General features: G+C 44.0%; 1 protein-coding gene across 5 annotated transcripts in view; it reads right to left on the reverse strand.

Moving 5' to 3' along the window:
* The window catches only part of SH3KBP1 (SH3 domain containing kinase binding protein 1), a 339,463-nt gene that overhangs the window by 276,979 nt on the left and 45,263 nt on the right, over positions 1–17,221 (reverse strand). For 4 of the 5 annotated variants that reach the window (XM_059158548.1, XM_059158544.1, XM_059158549.1 and 1 more), the window contains exon 2: positions 9,109–9,266. In XM_059158548.1, the coding sequence (XP_059014531.1) occupies positions 9,109–9,266 (158 nt within the window). The remainder of the gene's footprint in view (positions 1–9,108; positions 9,267–17,221) is intronic. The other variant, XM_059158547.1, reaches the window with a different exon arrangement.

Here is a 17,221-nt window from a genome sequence, read left to right on the forward strand (position 1 = left end):
ATAAAACGAGCACAATTCTGAATAGAGAATAGCAACCTGGAAGTCTCTACTTTATGGCACTTAAGGAAGTAAATCTGTGATTCTTTCTTACATCGAGAAGAGCAAAATAATTGTAAGCTTTCTCTCAGAGTGGTGCAAATATGCAAAATACTGAGTGGACACTCGGGGAAGGCATAATGCAGCAGGCGACAACAGTGAGAGGCTTACTCCTATCAGCACGAGGCAGACGCCCAGGTAACGCTGTGGGCTCGAGCTCGAGTTCTAGAGCCAGCTTGCCCGGGGTCCGAGGCACTCTCTGCCCCTCCGTAGCTGGGTGACCATGAATAAGCTTTTTAACCTTAAGATGCCTATGCCTCAGTAACCTCTTCTGATAAAAAAAGAACAGTACCTATGCCACAGAGTAGTATATAAGGATTAAATGAGATAACACATGTGAAGGGCTTAGCTTCCTTCCTTCCTGGCATACAGTAAGCACTCAACCAATGTCACTGTCCACATTCAGACACTGGAGGTTTATGCACACAGTGCCAGGCAGCAGCTAAGCCTGGAATACAATGTAGCCATTATTATTCCACAAAGTAACAGCAGTCAGGGCTACAAGAAAACCAACCATAGGTCCATTTAACACGTTCCAAAAGAGTCACCTGATGAATCCAGTCCAAACCCTCCAAGTGGTGTCTTAATCAGGAACATCTTTGCAGTACAACGTCTAACCTGTGCCATCCAGAGTACAAAATGACTGAAGGCCGGGTCACAGGAGCTACAAGTATCATCCTACGGAATAAGTTACATGTGTAACAATGCAATATTCCATTTAGTGTGCCTCATCTGTGCTGCTAGCCTCCAGTGCTGGCAGGGCACACAGCAGTAAACATCCCCCACAGTACAGCAGAGCCCCGCCGTGCAGCCACGCACATCATGGCCAGATGTTGTGAGCATATCGGATAACACGCCCAGAAAATTCCTGCTACTTTTCTCCGAGAGACAAGTATCTTGAAAATAATATCCCATAGCATGCACAAAATTAACAGCCCTTGGGTTGAAAGTTTTTTGAAAAAGTGAAATGTGGAACGCCTGGGTGGCTCAGTCCATTGAACAGCCAGCTCTTGGTTTGGGCTCAGGTTGTGGTCTCAGGGTCCAGGGATGGAGCTCTACACTCCGCAGGGAGCTGCTTCAGGATTCTCTCTCTCCCTCTCCCTCTGCCCCACCCCCATTCTCTCTCTCTCTCAAAATATATAAATCTCTTTTTTTTAAAGGTGAAATTTGGGCACCTGGGTGGCTCAGTGGGTTAAGCCACTGCCTTCAGCTCAGGTCATGATCTCAGGGTCCTAGGATCGAGTCCCGCATCGGGCTCCCTGCTCAGCAGGGAGCCTGCTTCCCTCTCTCTCTCTCTCTCTGCCTGCCTCTCTGCCTACTTGTGATCTCTCTATGTGAAATAAATAAATAAAATCTTTAAAAAACTAAATAAAAGGTGAAATTTGATGAGAGATCCACTTCAGGGTCTCTGAACGTAGAAAAATTAACTTGGAAATCTCTACTCTATGTCATTTGTTGAAGTAAATTTGTGATTCTTTTTTAAATAAGTGGCCCATTCCCCCCCTCCCCGACGGGTTCTCATGCCAGTAGCTTCCACCCGAGGGGTGGCGTGGCAGCCTCTCCAACACAACACCCCCTGTTCCCTCTTCGCTTCTCAACAAGCAGCACCATGTCGTCCGCCTCCACTGGCTGCCATGAACAAGTGCCTCTACCCAGAGAAAGCAGAAGGAATGACAAGGAAGAAACCACATTTTACCCTCCCAGACCAGGATGAGGAGGAGCAACCCTGTCCTTCACGATTCCCTGGACCCAGGGTCTTCAAGCCGTGAGGGTGGAAGGAGCAGCAGTCCCCCAGATGGGCCCACGGGCCAGAGCCGTAGAAACCACATGGTCACTAGGTCCGTAAAAACATGTTTGCTTCCATAATACAGGAAGCTTGATTCAGTCTTGCACTGAACTTAATTGCCACACTACCTCTTGGTAGCATATCCTGTTGCAAGCGCTCTCTCCTTTGTAACAGGAAGACAATCAGATCCAAGTTAGACTGCAAGTGAAGCACACCCCCCACCCTGACACCTGTGCCCTCCGTTATATGTATGTGTTCCCAGAGAGAATGTCTTTCTCTCGTTTACCCAGCTCTCTTCTGCTACCATTATTCCTCCAGAGCCTCCGTTTCAGACTGAGGAGGAAACACTGCACAGTTCTGACAATCGAGAAATACATAATGACCTTTGCCTTGCTCACAGACCCATTCCATCAGCAGCTGACCGATCTCATCGAGAATTCCACTTTGTGGGTCCAGAATTAAGGTGCTGACAAAGTGAAAGCTATCTGAACTCGTGCCTAAAGTCACAAGTATTACAAAACCATTGGACAAGGATTCACTTGATGTATAAAGTAACCCCTACCAGTAACTAGGGGGCCACATTCCACTGTTGAAACTGGAAAGACTGGTGTGACTTAGAAACCAATGAGCAGAGGCACCATCAGAAGAAATTTACTTGGAAAGAAATAGATGTTATTTAATGATACTGGAGTGCCAACAAAATTTGAATAATGAAGGCATAGACAAGTCTTCCTCACCGACAAGCAGTGTGAACAAGGAGCCACGATGCCTTAGGTCATCTGCTCTGGAGAGTGCGGGATTGGGTGGCTGGGGGACAAGCTGCCACCACAGGCAAGGGAACAGAGGAAAGTGTCTTGGGAGTCTACCGAAGTCCCCAGGCCCTCGACCACAGAGCACACAGAAACAGACCTGAGAAGCACAGACACCTCTAGTGAGGGGACTGTGTTCTTTCTCAAGGTTTGAAAAGGACATAGGGGACAGAATTCAAATTTTATTCTGTGACAGAACTAAAATTTGAAGATGAAGATTATCATAGGAAAAGGGCAAACATATATGTACCTCTTTTCAGTGGGTCTGTTCTTCTCATATGGATAGAATGTAAAGGTCAGTAACTTGAAGTAGAAATTTAGTTTGGGGAAAGTTCCAGCACAGGCCCAGGCTTACAGAAGGGATTGTTTGTGTAAGAATGTGTTTGTTTGTTTGTTTGTTTGTTTTACTAACATCCCCCTAGTTTTCAAACCAGATATTTGATGAGGATTTGGGATCTTAATGGCAGAGAAGATGGAAAGGTATCTTGCTAACATTTTGTCTAACAAGAAAGCAAACAACAACTAAATGCTGTAAGAAGACAAGTTGCTTGCGCTCAAACACACATTTTTACAAGACAATTCAGAAATACCCAGGAGGACTCCCACGGGCTTAATGGATGACCACCTACTAAAACAAAAGGTGTATTAACGAGAAAACATCAAATTTGAGAGAACAAATTTCCTTTTATTTCCCACAGAACTAAAAGAATGGAAGATAAAACCACCACCAAAACATAACATTTTTCCCCAAATAAGTACAAACATGATGCTGGGTTAGCAGTTGATTCGTTCACCCCACAAAAAAAAAAAAAAAAAAAAAAAAAAAAAAAATCTCCCTCCTGTCTTGTATCTTTTATCTAGCCTTCGCAGCTCAAGATACGTTTCTATTATGAGGCTACTGGATAATGTAAAAGGCCATGTTTTAAAACTTCTATCAGCTCAAGCCAGTAAAACCCTGTCCTTCTATACTGTGCCACCATTAAAAGCAGAATTATTGCAAAAAGAAAAAAAGCCAAGTAACTGTGAGCTTTCTCTCAGAATGGTACAAATATACACAACCCTGACCTTTCACTTCACTGATTACAAAACAACTATATTCTTCAACCACTTTACACAAATACAGAACAGGCTCTGGATATGCCAAAGAGAGATCTGAAACACCTAGCAAACCAAGGCGGAGGCAATGGGAAAGCAAGCTGAAAATCGTTATACCCAGCATTAGGCATGCAAGCTACAAGTAAACACACCCCAACCTTCCACGATGGGCCCTCAGCGGGCAGAGAGTACATTTCCCTAACTCATGTACAAATAGGCAGAGAGAATGGCTCACTTCCTCACAGACAGTGTCAGATCAATTTCAAAACCAACAAGCATATTCTTTTAACCCCTACCGCAGCTTCCTGCTTTCCACACGTCTATTTGTGTACAACAGAATGTTGAGGGCCTAGCTCCTGCTGCGTTTTCACCAAAGGCCCCTCCCAAAGCAGTCAGCCACATGCCTATGGGCGAAAGCTAAAGTTTCAAGGGTTTTTTTTCTAAAATTCCTTTGGCTGGCCATTAAAAATTGTGTCTCTGTGGATACATGTCAGGAGAACCCAGAAAAATGCTGCTTAGAAATCCTTTGCTGGACTAAAATACACTGCGGTCTGAATCTGGGGGTAAGGTACTGAAAGAAAGACCCTGGTAATTAAATCCAACATAGGAAAGATAAACTTCTATCAAAAAGCCCACATTTGCCTTTAATATGTACCTAGCTTTCTGTTTTATGTGGCAGTTTCAGATTCCAGAAGGGCAGCCATTTTGTTTTTTTATTTTTTTTTAAATAAATGACTTTAAGGATTTCATCCTAGTACCTCCTACTATTGCACGTCAAGTTATGCTCTCTTGTGGTTCTTGCAAAAAAAAAAAAAAAAATCCAAAACTTAAAAATCAGGCAAAAATGATGATGAAGTGACCTTTTAATGTCATACTGATGGACTTTTTCTAAGCTCCACCCCCAGCAGGATCATGTGATTCTCTCTAGAAATGTAACTTGATTTAACTAACCCTTTATTAGGACATTTTACAACCCTATAAAAGTCAGAGGATAACATACAGAAAAATGATAAGGTGTGCTCCTTTCTTTTTTCCTTCTCTGGTAGAGATAAGAACCGTGGAGGTTAAGATTGTATTGTTCTCTGAAACATGAACCTGTTTTGAATTAACTTTGCAATCTTATTTGAACATCCCTTTCTCCACTGACTTTTTCATCTGTTCCTCATAACCTCACTGAATCAGTTTTGTGATTCTGCTAGTTCCCTCCTTAAATGAATCCAATAAAACTCTGATACAATAAAACTGCATGTAATAAAACATCTGCATGTTTCTAACAATTTAAGAAGAAGTCTTTGATATTTCTTGGACCCAACAATCAAATGGTACCTGGGAGAGTGAGTTCCAGACTTTAGGACTCCTCAGCAGTCATACACATAGGGCAGACACACGAGGACCAGATTCAGGCTGACTGGCTCTGCGGGCTAGGGTGGCACAAACAGGGCTCCAGCCCAGGCATGACATGCCCTACCCCATCCACAGAGGCCACAGCTTTAAAAAAGTATATACATTTGAAAATAAATGAGAAGCCCTGCCACTCCCATGGGTCAATCCACAAGAGATATGAGAGTCTATGTCTATAAGAAGACCTATACAAGAATGTTCAGAGCCTTTATTCATAAAATACCCAAGCTGGAAATGACCCGAATGTCCATCAACAGAAGAACAAGATAAACAAATTCTGGCATATTCATAAAATGGAACAGGATACAGCAAGAACAAAGTACAATGTAGGCAACAACAGTTTGTTATGCAACAGGAGTCACACATGAAAGAACACAGACTTTATGATTCTATTTATATGAGATTCAAATACAGGCAAGCTTTGTCTATAATGATCAATTACCTAGGAGAAGGGGAATGACTGGGAAAAGGCATGATGGTACTTTTTGGAGGGACAGAAATAGGATTGATCTGGATGACGGTTACAAAGGTACATACTTACAAAAAGAAAACCACCAAGAGGTACAGTTATGACTTCAGCTTTTTACTCTATGTAAATTACACCTGAAAATAAATAATTTTTTTAAGAAGAGGAGAGAGAGAGAGAGAGAGAAATAGATTCTTAAAAAAGTAAGTAAGGGGGAAGAAAGGAAAGGGGGAATTAAAAGGATTCTTCTTCCACATGTACAGTAAATAAATAAGAACTAACTAAATAAAAGAAAAAGGAGGATAAACCCAAAAGGACACGACTATACTCTGGTTGGATACATTTTTGCCTGCCAACAAATCTCAGCCCAAGAGCTGGCAAAGCCCAGGCATCTTATTGACAAAGGGGTGATTGGAATGGCTGGTAGTTTTCTTCTGAGAAACTGCGACAATACAGAGTTAAGGGTACATACTGAATCCCAGCACCTTGGGGGACCATTCTCCGTAAGGACATTTATTAAGAATCTGATAAATCAATCAAGAAAATGCTTAAGGTAAACTCTCTGACGGCGGTAACGTTGGCATAAAGGCACACAAACAAACAGTGGGATTCTACAAGACTAACCAATTCAATCCAGGGACAAATTCTTCTTAAGCTAAATAAAGCATATGTAAACCCACTCTCAAAACTGCAAACTTATGCCAATATGATTGTTATTACCTAAAGATATACTTTCAGCTTCTAGAACCCTCTACGGCAGTTTGCGTTATTGTTAAACTCCACTGCATCCACCTACTAGATTTTTCAATAATAGGCCTAAAACATTCCCAGTGGGTGAAGACTTGAAAATAGACTCAGCCATCTGAAAGAATAGAAGTTTCTTTTTCTGCCAAATGTGACAGCCACAAGTGGTGCAGCCCCAGCCGTTCCTGCCACATCCTTTCTGGCTCCGGTGGAATGAGCACCTCCCTAGAGTGTGACTTCCCACACTGGAAGTGCTCTAGCTGAGGTGAGAAGACAAGTGATAAGGCCCTCAGGCCAGGGGAGAGGGAGACATGAACAGCAACACACTCAGTCGGTGGCCAGCCACACGCTAAGTCCTGCCTCCCTTAGTCCTCAGAGTGGCCAGATGAGGTAGTCGGGCTCCAAAAAGGAAGCAGATGGCACACCCGAATTAGGTAATCTGAGGTGGGACTAAGGAGACGACGTCCTCCCCACCCCCTACCCCAAAGTGGGTGAGAAACTCTGAGGCAGGAGGCGGGGCTAGTGACAGGGGATGAAGAGAAAGGAATGTGGAGGAAGGGGACTTAGGAGCAGCCACCATCTGGCAGAGGGACAGCCCCGGGGCAGCAAGCCAGCAGGGTAATCCCTGACCTGGCTGGCCTCCTTCCCTCCCGGCCGTCTCCTGCCAGCGTTCCCCTTGAGCCAAAGCCCATGGAAGCCAGAGGGCAGAAGCCCGCTGGCTGCGATGGCCCAAGGCCCAGCCCCAGGCCCAGCAGGTGGAGAAGGGTGGAGAGAGGCCCCTCGCCAGAACCACATGGCCCTGGGCTCACAGTGAGGAGCTCTGGCTCCCCAGCACTCCTTGAGCAAGCAGGAGAGGTTCTGAGCCTGCCTGGGCTCTCCGCGCACTGTGCTTCCCTGTCCCGGTGCCTGCCAGCTCCCACAAATGCTTAAACAGGTGGCCCAGCCTTAAGCCCTAAACAAAGTACAACTCAGAAGTTTTCTGAGTCTATGGATGTGTGGTTTAGGAATAAGGGGGCACCGAGCCTATAGAACATCAAAATAAGGCTTTCAAAAGAGGGCCTCCCCTCAAAACTGGTGCCAACACTGCTGCCCCTTCTCCTTCCCAGGGATATTCTCCCTCCTCCCAAGTCCCCCCTTCCTTCCCAGAGCTTCCTCTCTCTCTCCCACAGCCCTCACCTCCTTCCCAGGGTCCTCTTCTCTCTCTCCCAGACCTTCCTTTCTCTGGCCCGTGGTCCTCCTCTCTCAACTTCTTTCTCCTCTACCTTCACACCAAACTTTCTCCCTTTTATCTGGACAAACCCTCCTTCCCCATCGGAATTTGCACAACTTCAAGGATAGTCCTTGTCCCAAAATTGGGGATTTTGTTTGGAAGGGCACAATAATTCCCCATTTATACATCAATTCAACAGCCAATCTGTGGTAGCCCAGACGTAATGCTTTCCTACTCTTAAAAGGGGAGAGAGTTGCTAGGTTCAACTGTAGTCCAAGAAAAAAAAAGTTTTTATTCCCACAACTACTTACAGAAAGTAAGGTTATCAGCACGTTACCAACAAAACTTCCCCCAGCCCTCTGCACAACAACAAAATGAACTAAAGAAATGTTAGCAGGATCACTCTGAGGCAAAATCCTAAAGAAAGACACTGAGCTGAGTTCCTATTTGTTCTAGACTGGGGGGCGGGATACAGGCTCAGGGGTTGGGCACTGTTTCTCATCATCAGTCCCTTTTCATAAAACCCTCCCATGCAGCCCCTGAGGCTCTCTGACCAGGGCACGTGCTTCTCTGGGCCCAGCATTCCCCACACCACCTGCTCCCCACAGCCGCAGGTCTTAGGCGTGGTCTGCTACCCGCCAAAACTACAGCAGACGCTCTGGGGATTTGTGCACAGGCCTAACAAGCCAGGCTTCCCTAGCATTAGACGGGAAGTTCATGGTACAAAAAATTTTTAGACCTACTTGGTATTTCCCACATGGAACAGCCTCGAGGTGACCTGCCCCCCCGCCTTTTTAAACCCAATTCCAACAATTATGTACAACTTGCAGTATATAATTTCTTAACATGAATGGGCTACATTTTTATAATTAACCCCTAGATGACTTTTGCAAAGGGCATAATTTTCCAAACCTTATTGAAGAAGTAGATTTTATGCAACACTTCATGGTCACGAAGGGGAAAGGAAAATTAAATAGAGTTCTCATAAAAAAAAAGTGATGTGAATATAAAGGTTGAAAACATAGCATAACTGAAATTCTACATTTAGTTTGATTACTACTTGACTTAAATAGTCAAAACCACTTTCATCTCATTTTGAATGGAATGGAAAAGGGTAAAATTCCTTTAAAACATCAAAGCAAGCGAACGAGTACATAAATAAAAACAATTTAACAAGCTTTATATTTTTCCAGTATTTTATAAAGTGATGTACTTTAAAAAGAGAACATTCTGGGCATTAAGAAAACAAGTTCAAAATGGGTCCCTAGATAGTTGGTGCAAAGCTCTACATGCTCTTCTTCTCTTTTTTTTTTTTTTGAGCTGAGCTGCCAGGGCTTTTTTTTTTTTTTTTTTTTTTCTACACGCTCTTCTTGATAGCCACAAGAGGTCAAACTGCCAACTCATTCCCTAGGAAAGCCCACGAAATCCCTGATGTGCCCCCAAATCTTTGGTCAGTAGAACCCACTCAGGAGACAGGAAAAGGGTTTCACGTTGTACTCACTCTTACAAAGTTGTCAGGGAACAAACCTCTCCTGCCGTTGATCTGTCCCTCCCACCAGCCTCCATCCTCCTTCCTGATGTTGGTGATGATCTCACCCACGCTGATCGTCAGCTCATCGTCGTGCTGGGCCTGGTAGTCAAACTCCACTATGGCCTCCACTGGAAGGAACAGGGACAGAAAAAAGGACAGTTTAGATGAAAGGCTGCAGAAGTCTGAGGCCCACCAACCCTGGGAGATCAGCAGTCATATTAGAGGGAGTTCCCCTCTACCAATACTTAAAGTAACAGGGCCCCACACAGCAACCTGATTTTGGTTAACCTGAGGCCTGTCGCACAGAAACCACAAAGCATAGGTCCGTGGTCAGGCACAGTCAGAGTGGCCTACCGGTTTCAGGGCCAGCAAGAGCTTCAGAGGGGAAATCACACAACGGCAGAAGGCTAACAACGTGTGTACTCCCAGAGGGAACGCGGCATCACTTCTCCAAGCACAGGGAAGGCAGTAACAGATGCAGATTTGGTACTGAGGTGTCCCCACCCCTGCCAAGACTAGCTGTGTGATGGTAACTTCTCTGGGCCTCAGGCATGTAAAATGTGGGTGATAATAACCACCACGCTACAGAGATGATGCCCCTCTCTCAGTCACGGCATGTATAATGACAGCTGACACGGGGGGCCCCGCTGGCCACGCTGATGTCTCGGACTTCTTATGTCTACATGCACAACTGCCCTCTCCACAGAAGGCCTCTCTCAGGCAGCAACACCATATTTTTTTCAAAGATTTTATTTATTTATTTGAGAGAGAGAGAGAGAGGGAGAACAAGCGCGCAAGCAGTGGGGAGAGGCAGAAAGAGAGAATCTTCAGAAGACTCCCTGCCGAGCGGGGACACAGACATGGGGGCTCGATCCCAAGACCTCAGGATCATGACCTGAGTTGAAGGCAGACGGTCAGCTGACTGAGCCAGCCAGACGCCCCTCAGGCAGCAACACCATTTTAAAGCATTCTCCCGGTCTGGGTAATGTTTTACACCTGGTCATAGGTGGAGGCAACAGGTGACACAGATGGGTCTTCTTGTAGACACAGTACACATGCACATTAGCGGAGCTAAGCGATCCTGAGCATGGCAACTTTCCATAAATGGACCGTGCGATTCATCTACACTTTGGGTCTCGCTTCACACACACCTCAACCAATAAACCTCCTGTCCTTTTCCTTCTATATTTGCGGGTCAATATGAATGAAAGAATGGCAAATGAACAAGTAGAAGGGTAGCAAAAATTAGGTGAACCCTCAAGTAGTAAATTAGCCATTTAGGGATTACAGAAATGGAAGAGGAACCCTGCATAAAGCACACATACAAAAATGAACTCAGAATAGATCACAGACCTCCATTTAAGAACTAAAACTATAAAATCTTCATAAGAAAGCACAGAAGAAAACCTTAGTAATCTTGGGTTTGCCAAAGATCTCTCCAGTAGGAGACAAAAAAGCACACACGACTTTTGAAATTTCAGTCCAATGGGGCAAGGTTTCCAGGAAAATGGCTGGTAGCTGACTAGGCCCCTCATCACATGGGTTTTGCATATCCTTAGGGATGAATTCTCAAAGTGATTCTGCATCGGAAGACCCTGGCTATCCAGACTACCACGCTCACCCTGTCCATTCGTATCAGCCAGCCCAGCCGGTTCATAAGCACCCCAACATGAAATGTCCTCGTGTGGATCATTTTTCCATTCCAAAATTAGCTGGCTGACTTTGCGTCATGAATCCGCCCAGGATGAAGGTGAATTGTAAACCCTTTTCATTGCTTATCAACAAAAAGGAGGAGCATAAGAGCATAAAGAAAGCAACCTTTTCAGATTTTTCCTGGTTCCTGACCAGTATAAAGGCAGAACACTTCTACTTTCTTGTCTCATGCTTTGCTCACCAGCAATTCAAATGAACTGTCGTAACAATCAGAACCAGGTCAATTAAAAAACAACTTTCTTGGGGCGCCTGGGTGGCTCAGTGGGTTAAGCCTCTGCCTTCGGCTCAGGTCATGATCTCAGGGTCCTGGTATCGAGCCCCGCATCGGGCTCTCTGCTCAGGAGGGAGTCTGCTTCCCCCTCTTTCTCTGTCTGCCTCTCTGCCTACTTGTAATCTCCATCTGTCAAATAGATAAATAAAATCTTTTTTTTTTAAGATTTATTTATTTATTTGACAGAGAGAGATTACAAGTAGGCAGAGAGAGAGAGGAGGAAGCAGGCTACCTGCTGAGCAGAGAGCCCGATGTGGGACTCGATCCCAAGACCCTGAGATCATGACCCGAGCCGAAGGCAGCGGCTTAACCCACTGAGCCACCTAGGCGCCCGATAAATAAAATCTTTAAAAAACAACAACAACAACAACAACAACTTTCTTCAAATGACATAGACAGCGATCTACTGAGGCTCTGCTATTAGAACGGAGCCTACAGTAACCAGTGTTTCTGCGCCTGACGTTTTCCTGCATTATCTCATTTAATCCTCACAATATTATGATGTTCATCTTCCCAATGAAAGAACCTGAAGCTCAGCAAAGCAGTTAAGACCATTTTCTGAGCCAGTGCTCTCTAAAGTGTGATATGCTCACTTCAGGGACTAGTTGACAAAAAAAAAAAAAAAAAAAAAAAAATTAGAACATCATTTCATTTTATTTTAATTTTTAAAAGAGAAAAATTCAACTCCTCAAGTAGTCCATTTATAGAATGACACTGGTTCCTTCATCCAGCCTCTAGGGCTGGCAGTCAAGGGGGCTCTGTGGACAGGAAGCAGCCTGAGGGACAGCGGTGCTCCCCACGAGATGGCAGTGAGAGCCAGAGCCAGCTTTCAGCTCCATGAGAACCCTGCAGTTCCCTGAGGCCTCCTGATAAAGCCTCCTTATGGCTATTACCTGTCAATAAAAGGATGAAAGCCTTGAAAAGATTTACGTTAATAAAGTAGGTGATGCGGACACCTGGATGGCTCAGTCAGTGAAGTGTCTGCCTTCACCTCAGGTCACGATTCCAGGGTCCTGGGATCGAGCCCCACATCGGGCTCCCTGCTTGATGGGGAGCCTGCTTCTCCCTCCCCCTCCACCTGCTGCTCCCCCTGCTTGTGCTCTCTTCCCCTCTCTGCCAAATAAATAAATAAAATCTTTAAAAAAAGAAAGAAAGTAGGGGTGCAGCCAATATCCGACATGCGACCGAGTAAACAAGGAAATGGCGGAGCTGCCGCTTTCGGCTCCTGGTGTGAGCACTTTGCAAGCTACATGGGGAGGTAAACACAAGGACAGGCTAACCAGGTCTTACAGGGAGATGACCCAAACCCTAAATTATCAAGACAATTTACAATACAGGTTGTTTTCCACTAATGACATAGGTGTAAAATACCCGATTATAGTATGGAACTACTGGAATTGCAAGACGTTTGAAAGTATGTACCTGAGCCCATGAAGACAAATGCCTTCATTTCCTACCAATGTTTAAAGTCATATAATACTCAATCTTCTGTGTTCCCCAAAGTCCACCCAAACCTAATAACAAATGTTTAGAAGCTTCTTTTGGGTTTTCTCAATGAATACAGTAATATATGTATACAATCTATACATAAATATATACATGGAAATACTCAATTCCTTTTTTAATAATAGGTATTTTTTAAAAAGATTCTGTTTATTTATTTGACAGAGATCACAAGTAGGCAGAGAGGCAGGCAGAGAGAGAGGAAGGGAAGCAGGCTCCCTGCTGAGCAGAGAGCCCGATGCAGGGCTCGATTCCAGAACCCCAGGATCATGACCTGAGCCAAAGGCAGAGGCTTTAACCCACTGAGCCACCCAGGTGCCCCAATAATAGGTATTTTTTTAACCAAGAAAAGGCTTGGAACACTTACCTAGGCTCCCCACTGATCCCACTAGAGCTTGGAAATAAAAGTTCATAGTCTGTCTGACAGGAACAGGAAATTATGGTGAGTGGAATGGGGGTGAGGGGAAGCAACATATGGACCTGTCTGGGGAAGACAGAGCACAGGAAGGCTGGTAAGGAGGAATCTAGTCAATAGTCTACCTAAATACTGAACCTGAATCCTGTGTACTTTGGGGGAGTCAGAACCCCATTAACTCCCAGAATATAACCTTGCTGCTTCTTTCCTAAAGAACAAATCTCACCTTCTCCCTTCCGTATATGCACCTCACCAAAGTGAAGCTGGGAAAGGACAGAGGCATCTGCTTCAAGAGGGTTCCTGGGAAGAAAACAGCTGCCTGCTGCTGTTGCAAACTGATGAGAAACACACCCTGTTTGCTTCAGTCTCTCTCATTTGTTTGATGAGCCCCACGACGCACCTTAATTGATGCTTACTGTAAGTAAGCCTGGGGATTAGGAATTAGGGGCTCAGGGATAAATAAAGCATAACTACATCATTTTTGAGTCTTCCCAAGATCTTACTGACCTGGTCTTTCCAGATTTACACTTGTTTTGATCTCCTAGACACTTAAGTCATCACATATGCACTCTCTCTGCCTTCTGGCACCAGCTGGGCCCTGACGGCCTCCTACGACGACCTTCCAGACGAGATTGGGCACGTTCAGGGTGGTATGGCCGTAGACCTCCTACGACCTTCCAGACTCCTCCAGCCCCCAGTCCTCCCTGGGCCCTGGCCTCAAGGCAGTTTCTTATGGTGGTGGCTGCACACGCATCTCACGGTCCCAGGGAGCCTCTAAAGGCCTTCCGGGTATAGATCACCCCCAGCGGTTACTTCTGGTCTTGCTCTCCTGTGAACAGCCATGACACGTAGTAGGTGCTCAGTCAGCCATGATACACCGAAGTGCTCGGCTTGCACTTCATAATGGCAGGTACTTCTCTGCCCAACCAAGTTGGTACCAAAATGCCAAGCGTCAATCACATTTTTGCAAATTGATTCAGATTCTTCAGTGCACTAAGGGAGCTCGCTATTTAAAGAATACTGTGGTTAATTCTTTTGTAACATGAATAATCACTTCCTGCTTTATCTTTCCTGCCGAGATGAATTTTTATGTAACAGGTTGCTCGAAGAGGAGGAAACCTATGTATGGTTTTCTTAAGACTTCATAAATCATGAAGCGGGGTCTCTCCTACCCACTTGAAATGTTCTGTCCTGTGTCGTCTGTAAGCCTCTGAAAGGTTCTGGACTTTGTCTGTCCACTACAGTATTACCTGCCATATTTGTCGACTGGGTACCCAAAGTGTCACTAGTCCGAGTTGGTTGAGATGGGTTATGAAATACAAAGCAGGTGGCAAAGACTTATTGGGAGAAAAAGAATGTAAAATATCATAAATTTAGATTGACTGCATGTCGAAATGGTATTTATGTATGGGGGTTAAATATATTATTCAAATTAATTTTGCTTGTTTCTTTTTATCTATGGACGTGGTTACTGGGACATTTAAAATTACATAGGCGGCCTAGTAGTATAGTTTCATTGGACAAAGATAATTTAGGATAATACTTGGCAGACAGGAAATCAAGACCTCACATTTCATAAACATAGTCAAAATATTCACAAGAAAGTGAATAAGAAAGTCTGCGTCCCCGAAACACATTTCCTTGGCTTCAGGAAGCTTCAGGGAGCTGCAGGAATGAAAAAACATTACCTGTGATTTTTGTTAATGGTACCCTTTGGGAAACCACCAGTGGGCATGAGCACAAAATTAAAACAGTAAGCTAAATAAAATATATCAGAGGTGTAATTAGGGCAACAGTAAACAAAATCGCATACTTAAAGACAGCATAAATTACAAAACTGTAGAACATCTCCCTGTCAGAAAATGACTACTCCAGCTGCCCTCTGTGCCAAAGCCAGCCTCCACATGTTTGCTGCACAGCTGCAAAGCCCCAGCTATGGTTAACCCTTGTGTCCAGACAGAGCTGGACAAGATAAGAGGTCTCCTTGAACATGTAAAACATGTGAACCACCCAGATCTCCGCCTTCAGACTCCCTGGAAGGTGTCCTCCCCACAGCGATGAAATGGCTGCTTTTCAACTGTCAGTTGGCTAAGCCAGCTGCCGAGCACCTTCTCACAGCAAACTTCTCACGGCGGCATTTTAGAGGCCCCACTCCATGACCTGGCCCCTCCCCACCTCTGTGCACTGAACTTCCTGTCTCCTGGCACCACTTAGCACACCACAAGTTCATGATGGCTCAGCCCAGTCAGACTGCAAGCTCCGTCTGGGAAGAGCCATTACCTTTTGCAGGTTTCTACCTCCCTTGCCTAGCATCATGTCCAGCTCAAAAGTATTTGAATAAACCAAAAAACATGAAGAAGAATGAAAGTTCTCCAAATAATTTCCTACATATGTATGTGTGTGTGTGTGTATATATATACACACACACAGAATTATAATTTCTAAATATATTTAGGAAATAATTTCATATACACACATGCACACACATACACAGATGATGCCACAAACCTCTCATGCAGTCTTAAACAGTAGAAATTTCAGATGCGGGCGCCTGGGTAGTTCAGTCACTGGAGCATACAAACTCTTGTTTTCAGCTCAGGTCATGATCTCGGGCTCAGGAGATCAAGCCCCACCTCAGGGCTCTGCACTTGGCAGAGAGTCTGCTCAAGATTCTCTCTCCCTCTCCCTCTGCCCCTCCCCCCATTCTCTCTCTCTCTCTCTCTCATGTAAATAAATAAAATCTTTTAAAAATAAATAAATAATTTCAGCTGTATATGCAGCAAAGAAAACCATCAACGAAATGAAAAGGCAACCTACTGAATGGGAGAAAATCTTTACAAATCATATATCTAATAAGGAGTTAATATCCAAGATATATAAATAATTCATACAACTCAACAGCAAAACAAAAAAATAAAACAAAATGAACAAAAACCACACACACACAATCTGACTAGAAAACAGGCAGAGGATCCAAACAGACAATTTTCCAAAGAAGACCTACAGATGGCCAACAGGTACATAAAAAGGTTCTCAACATCACTCATCATTGCAGAAATGCAAATAAAACCACAACGAGATATCACTTCACACCTGTCAGAATGGCTATCATCAAAAAGACAAGACATAACAAGTGTTGGTGAGGATGTGGAGAAAAGGGAACCCTCGTGCACCAGTGATGGGAATGGTGCAGCTGCTATGGAAAGCAGTATGAAGACCCCTCCAAATACTAAAAATAGAACTACCATGTGACCCAGCCATCCCACTCCTGGGCATGTATCTGAAGAAAATGAAAACACTTACATGAAAAGATATCTACACCCCTATGCTCACTCTTGCATTATTTACAAGAGCCATGATATGGAAGCAGGCCAAGTGTCCATCAACAGATGAATAGATATGGCACACATACATAACGGCATAATATTCAGACATAAAAAAAGAATGGAATCTTTCTATTTGCAAAAACATGGATGGACCCTGAGGGCATTACACTAAGTGAAAGAAAGAGACAAAGAAAGATAATTATTGTATGATCTCATTTATATGTGGACTCTTAAAAAAAACAGGAAGGAAAAAAGCTCATAGATAAAGAGAGCAGGTTGGCCCTTGACAAAGGCAGGGTTTGGCAGTGGTTGAGGGGGACATGAAATGGGGGAAAAGGGTCAAAACGTACAAACTTCCAGTTATAAAATAAGTCATGGGGATATAATGTAGAGTATGGTGACCATAGTCAATAATACATTACTGCATGTATCAAAGTTGCTGAGAGTAACTCTTAAAAATTTCTCATCACAAGAAAAAAAATTATGTGCAGTGATGGATGGTAACTAGACTTACTGTGTTATCTTTTTCAAATATATACAAATATCAAATCATTACATTGTGCACCTGAAACTGTTACATGTCAATTACATCTCAATAAAAAAGAAAGAGAATCATTTCACTTGTGAATCTTAAAGAATAATTTTTTGTTTTGTTCCAGTTGTCTGATTGAGGAAAGCATACAAAATCAAGAAGTAATTATTTGCCAAAAAAGATTTCACCGAGAAAGATCATGATTCCTGATCATTAGAGATAGAAAGAACATTAATTACCATCTTGTCAAATCCTTTTCTTAATTTTACAGATGAGGAATTAAGGCTTGGAAGTTTCCATGACTGAGGCACAAAGGGGGTGAG

The sequence above is a fragment of the Mustela lutreola genome, chromosome X (genome assembly GCF_030435805.1).
Source record: "Mustela lutreola isolate mMusLut2 chromosome X, mMusLut2.pri, whole genome shotgun sequence".
NCBI lineage: Eukaryota > Metazoa > Chordata > Mammalia > Carnivora > Mustelidae > Mustela > Mustela lutreola.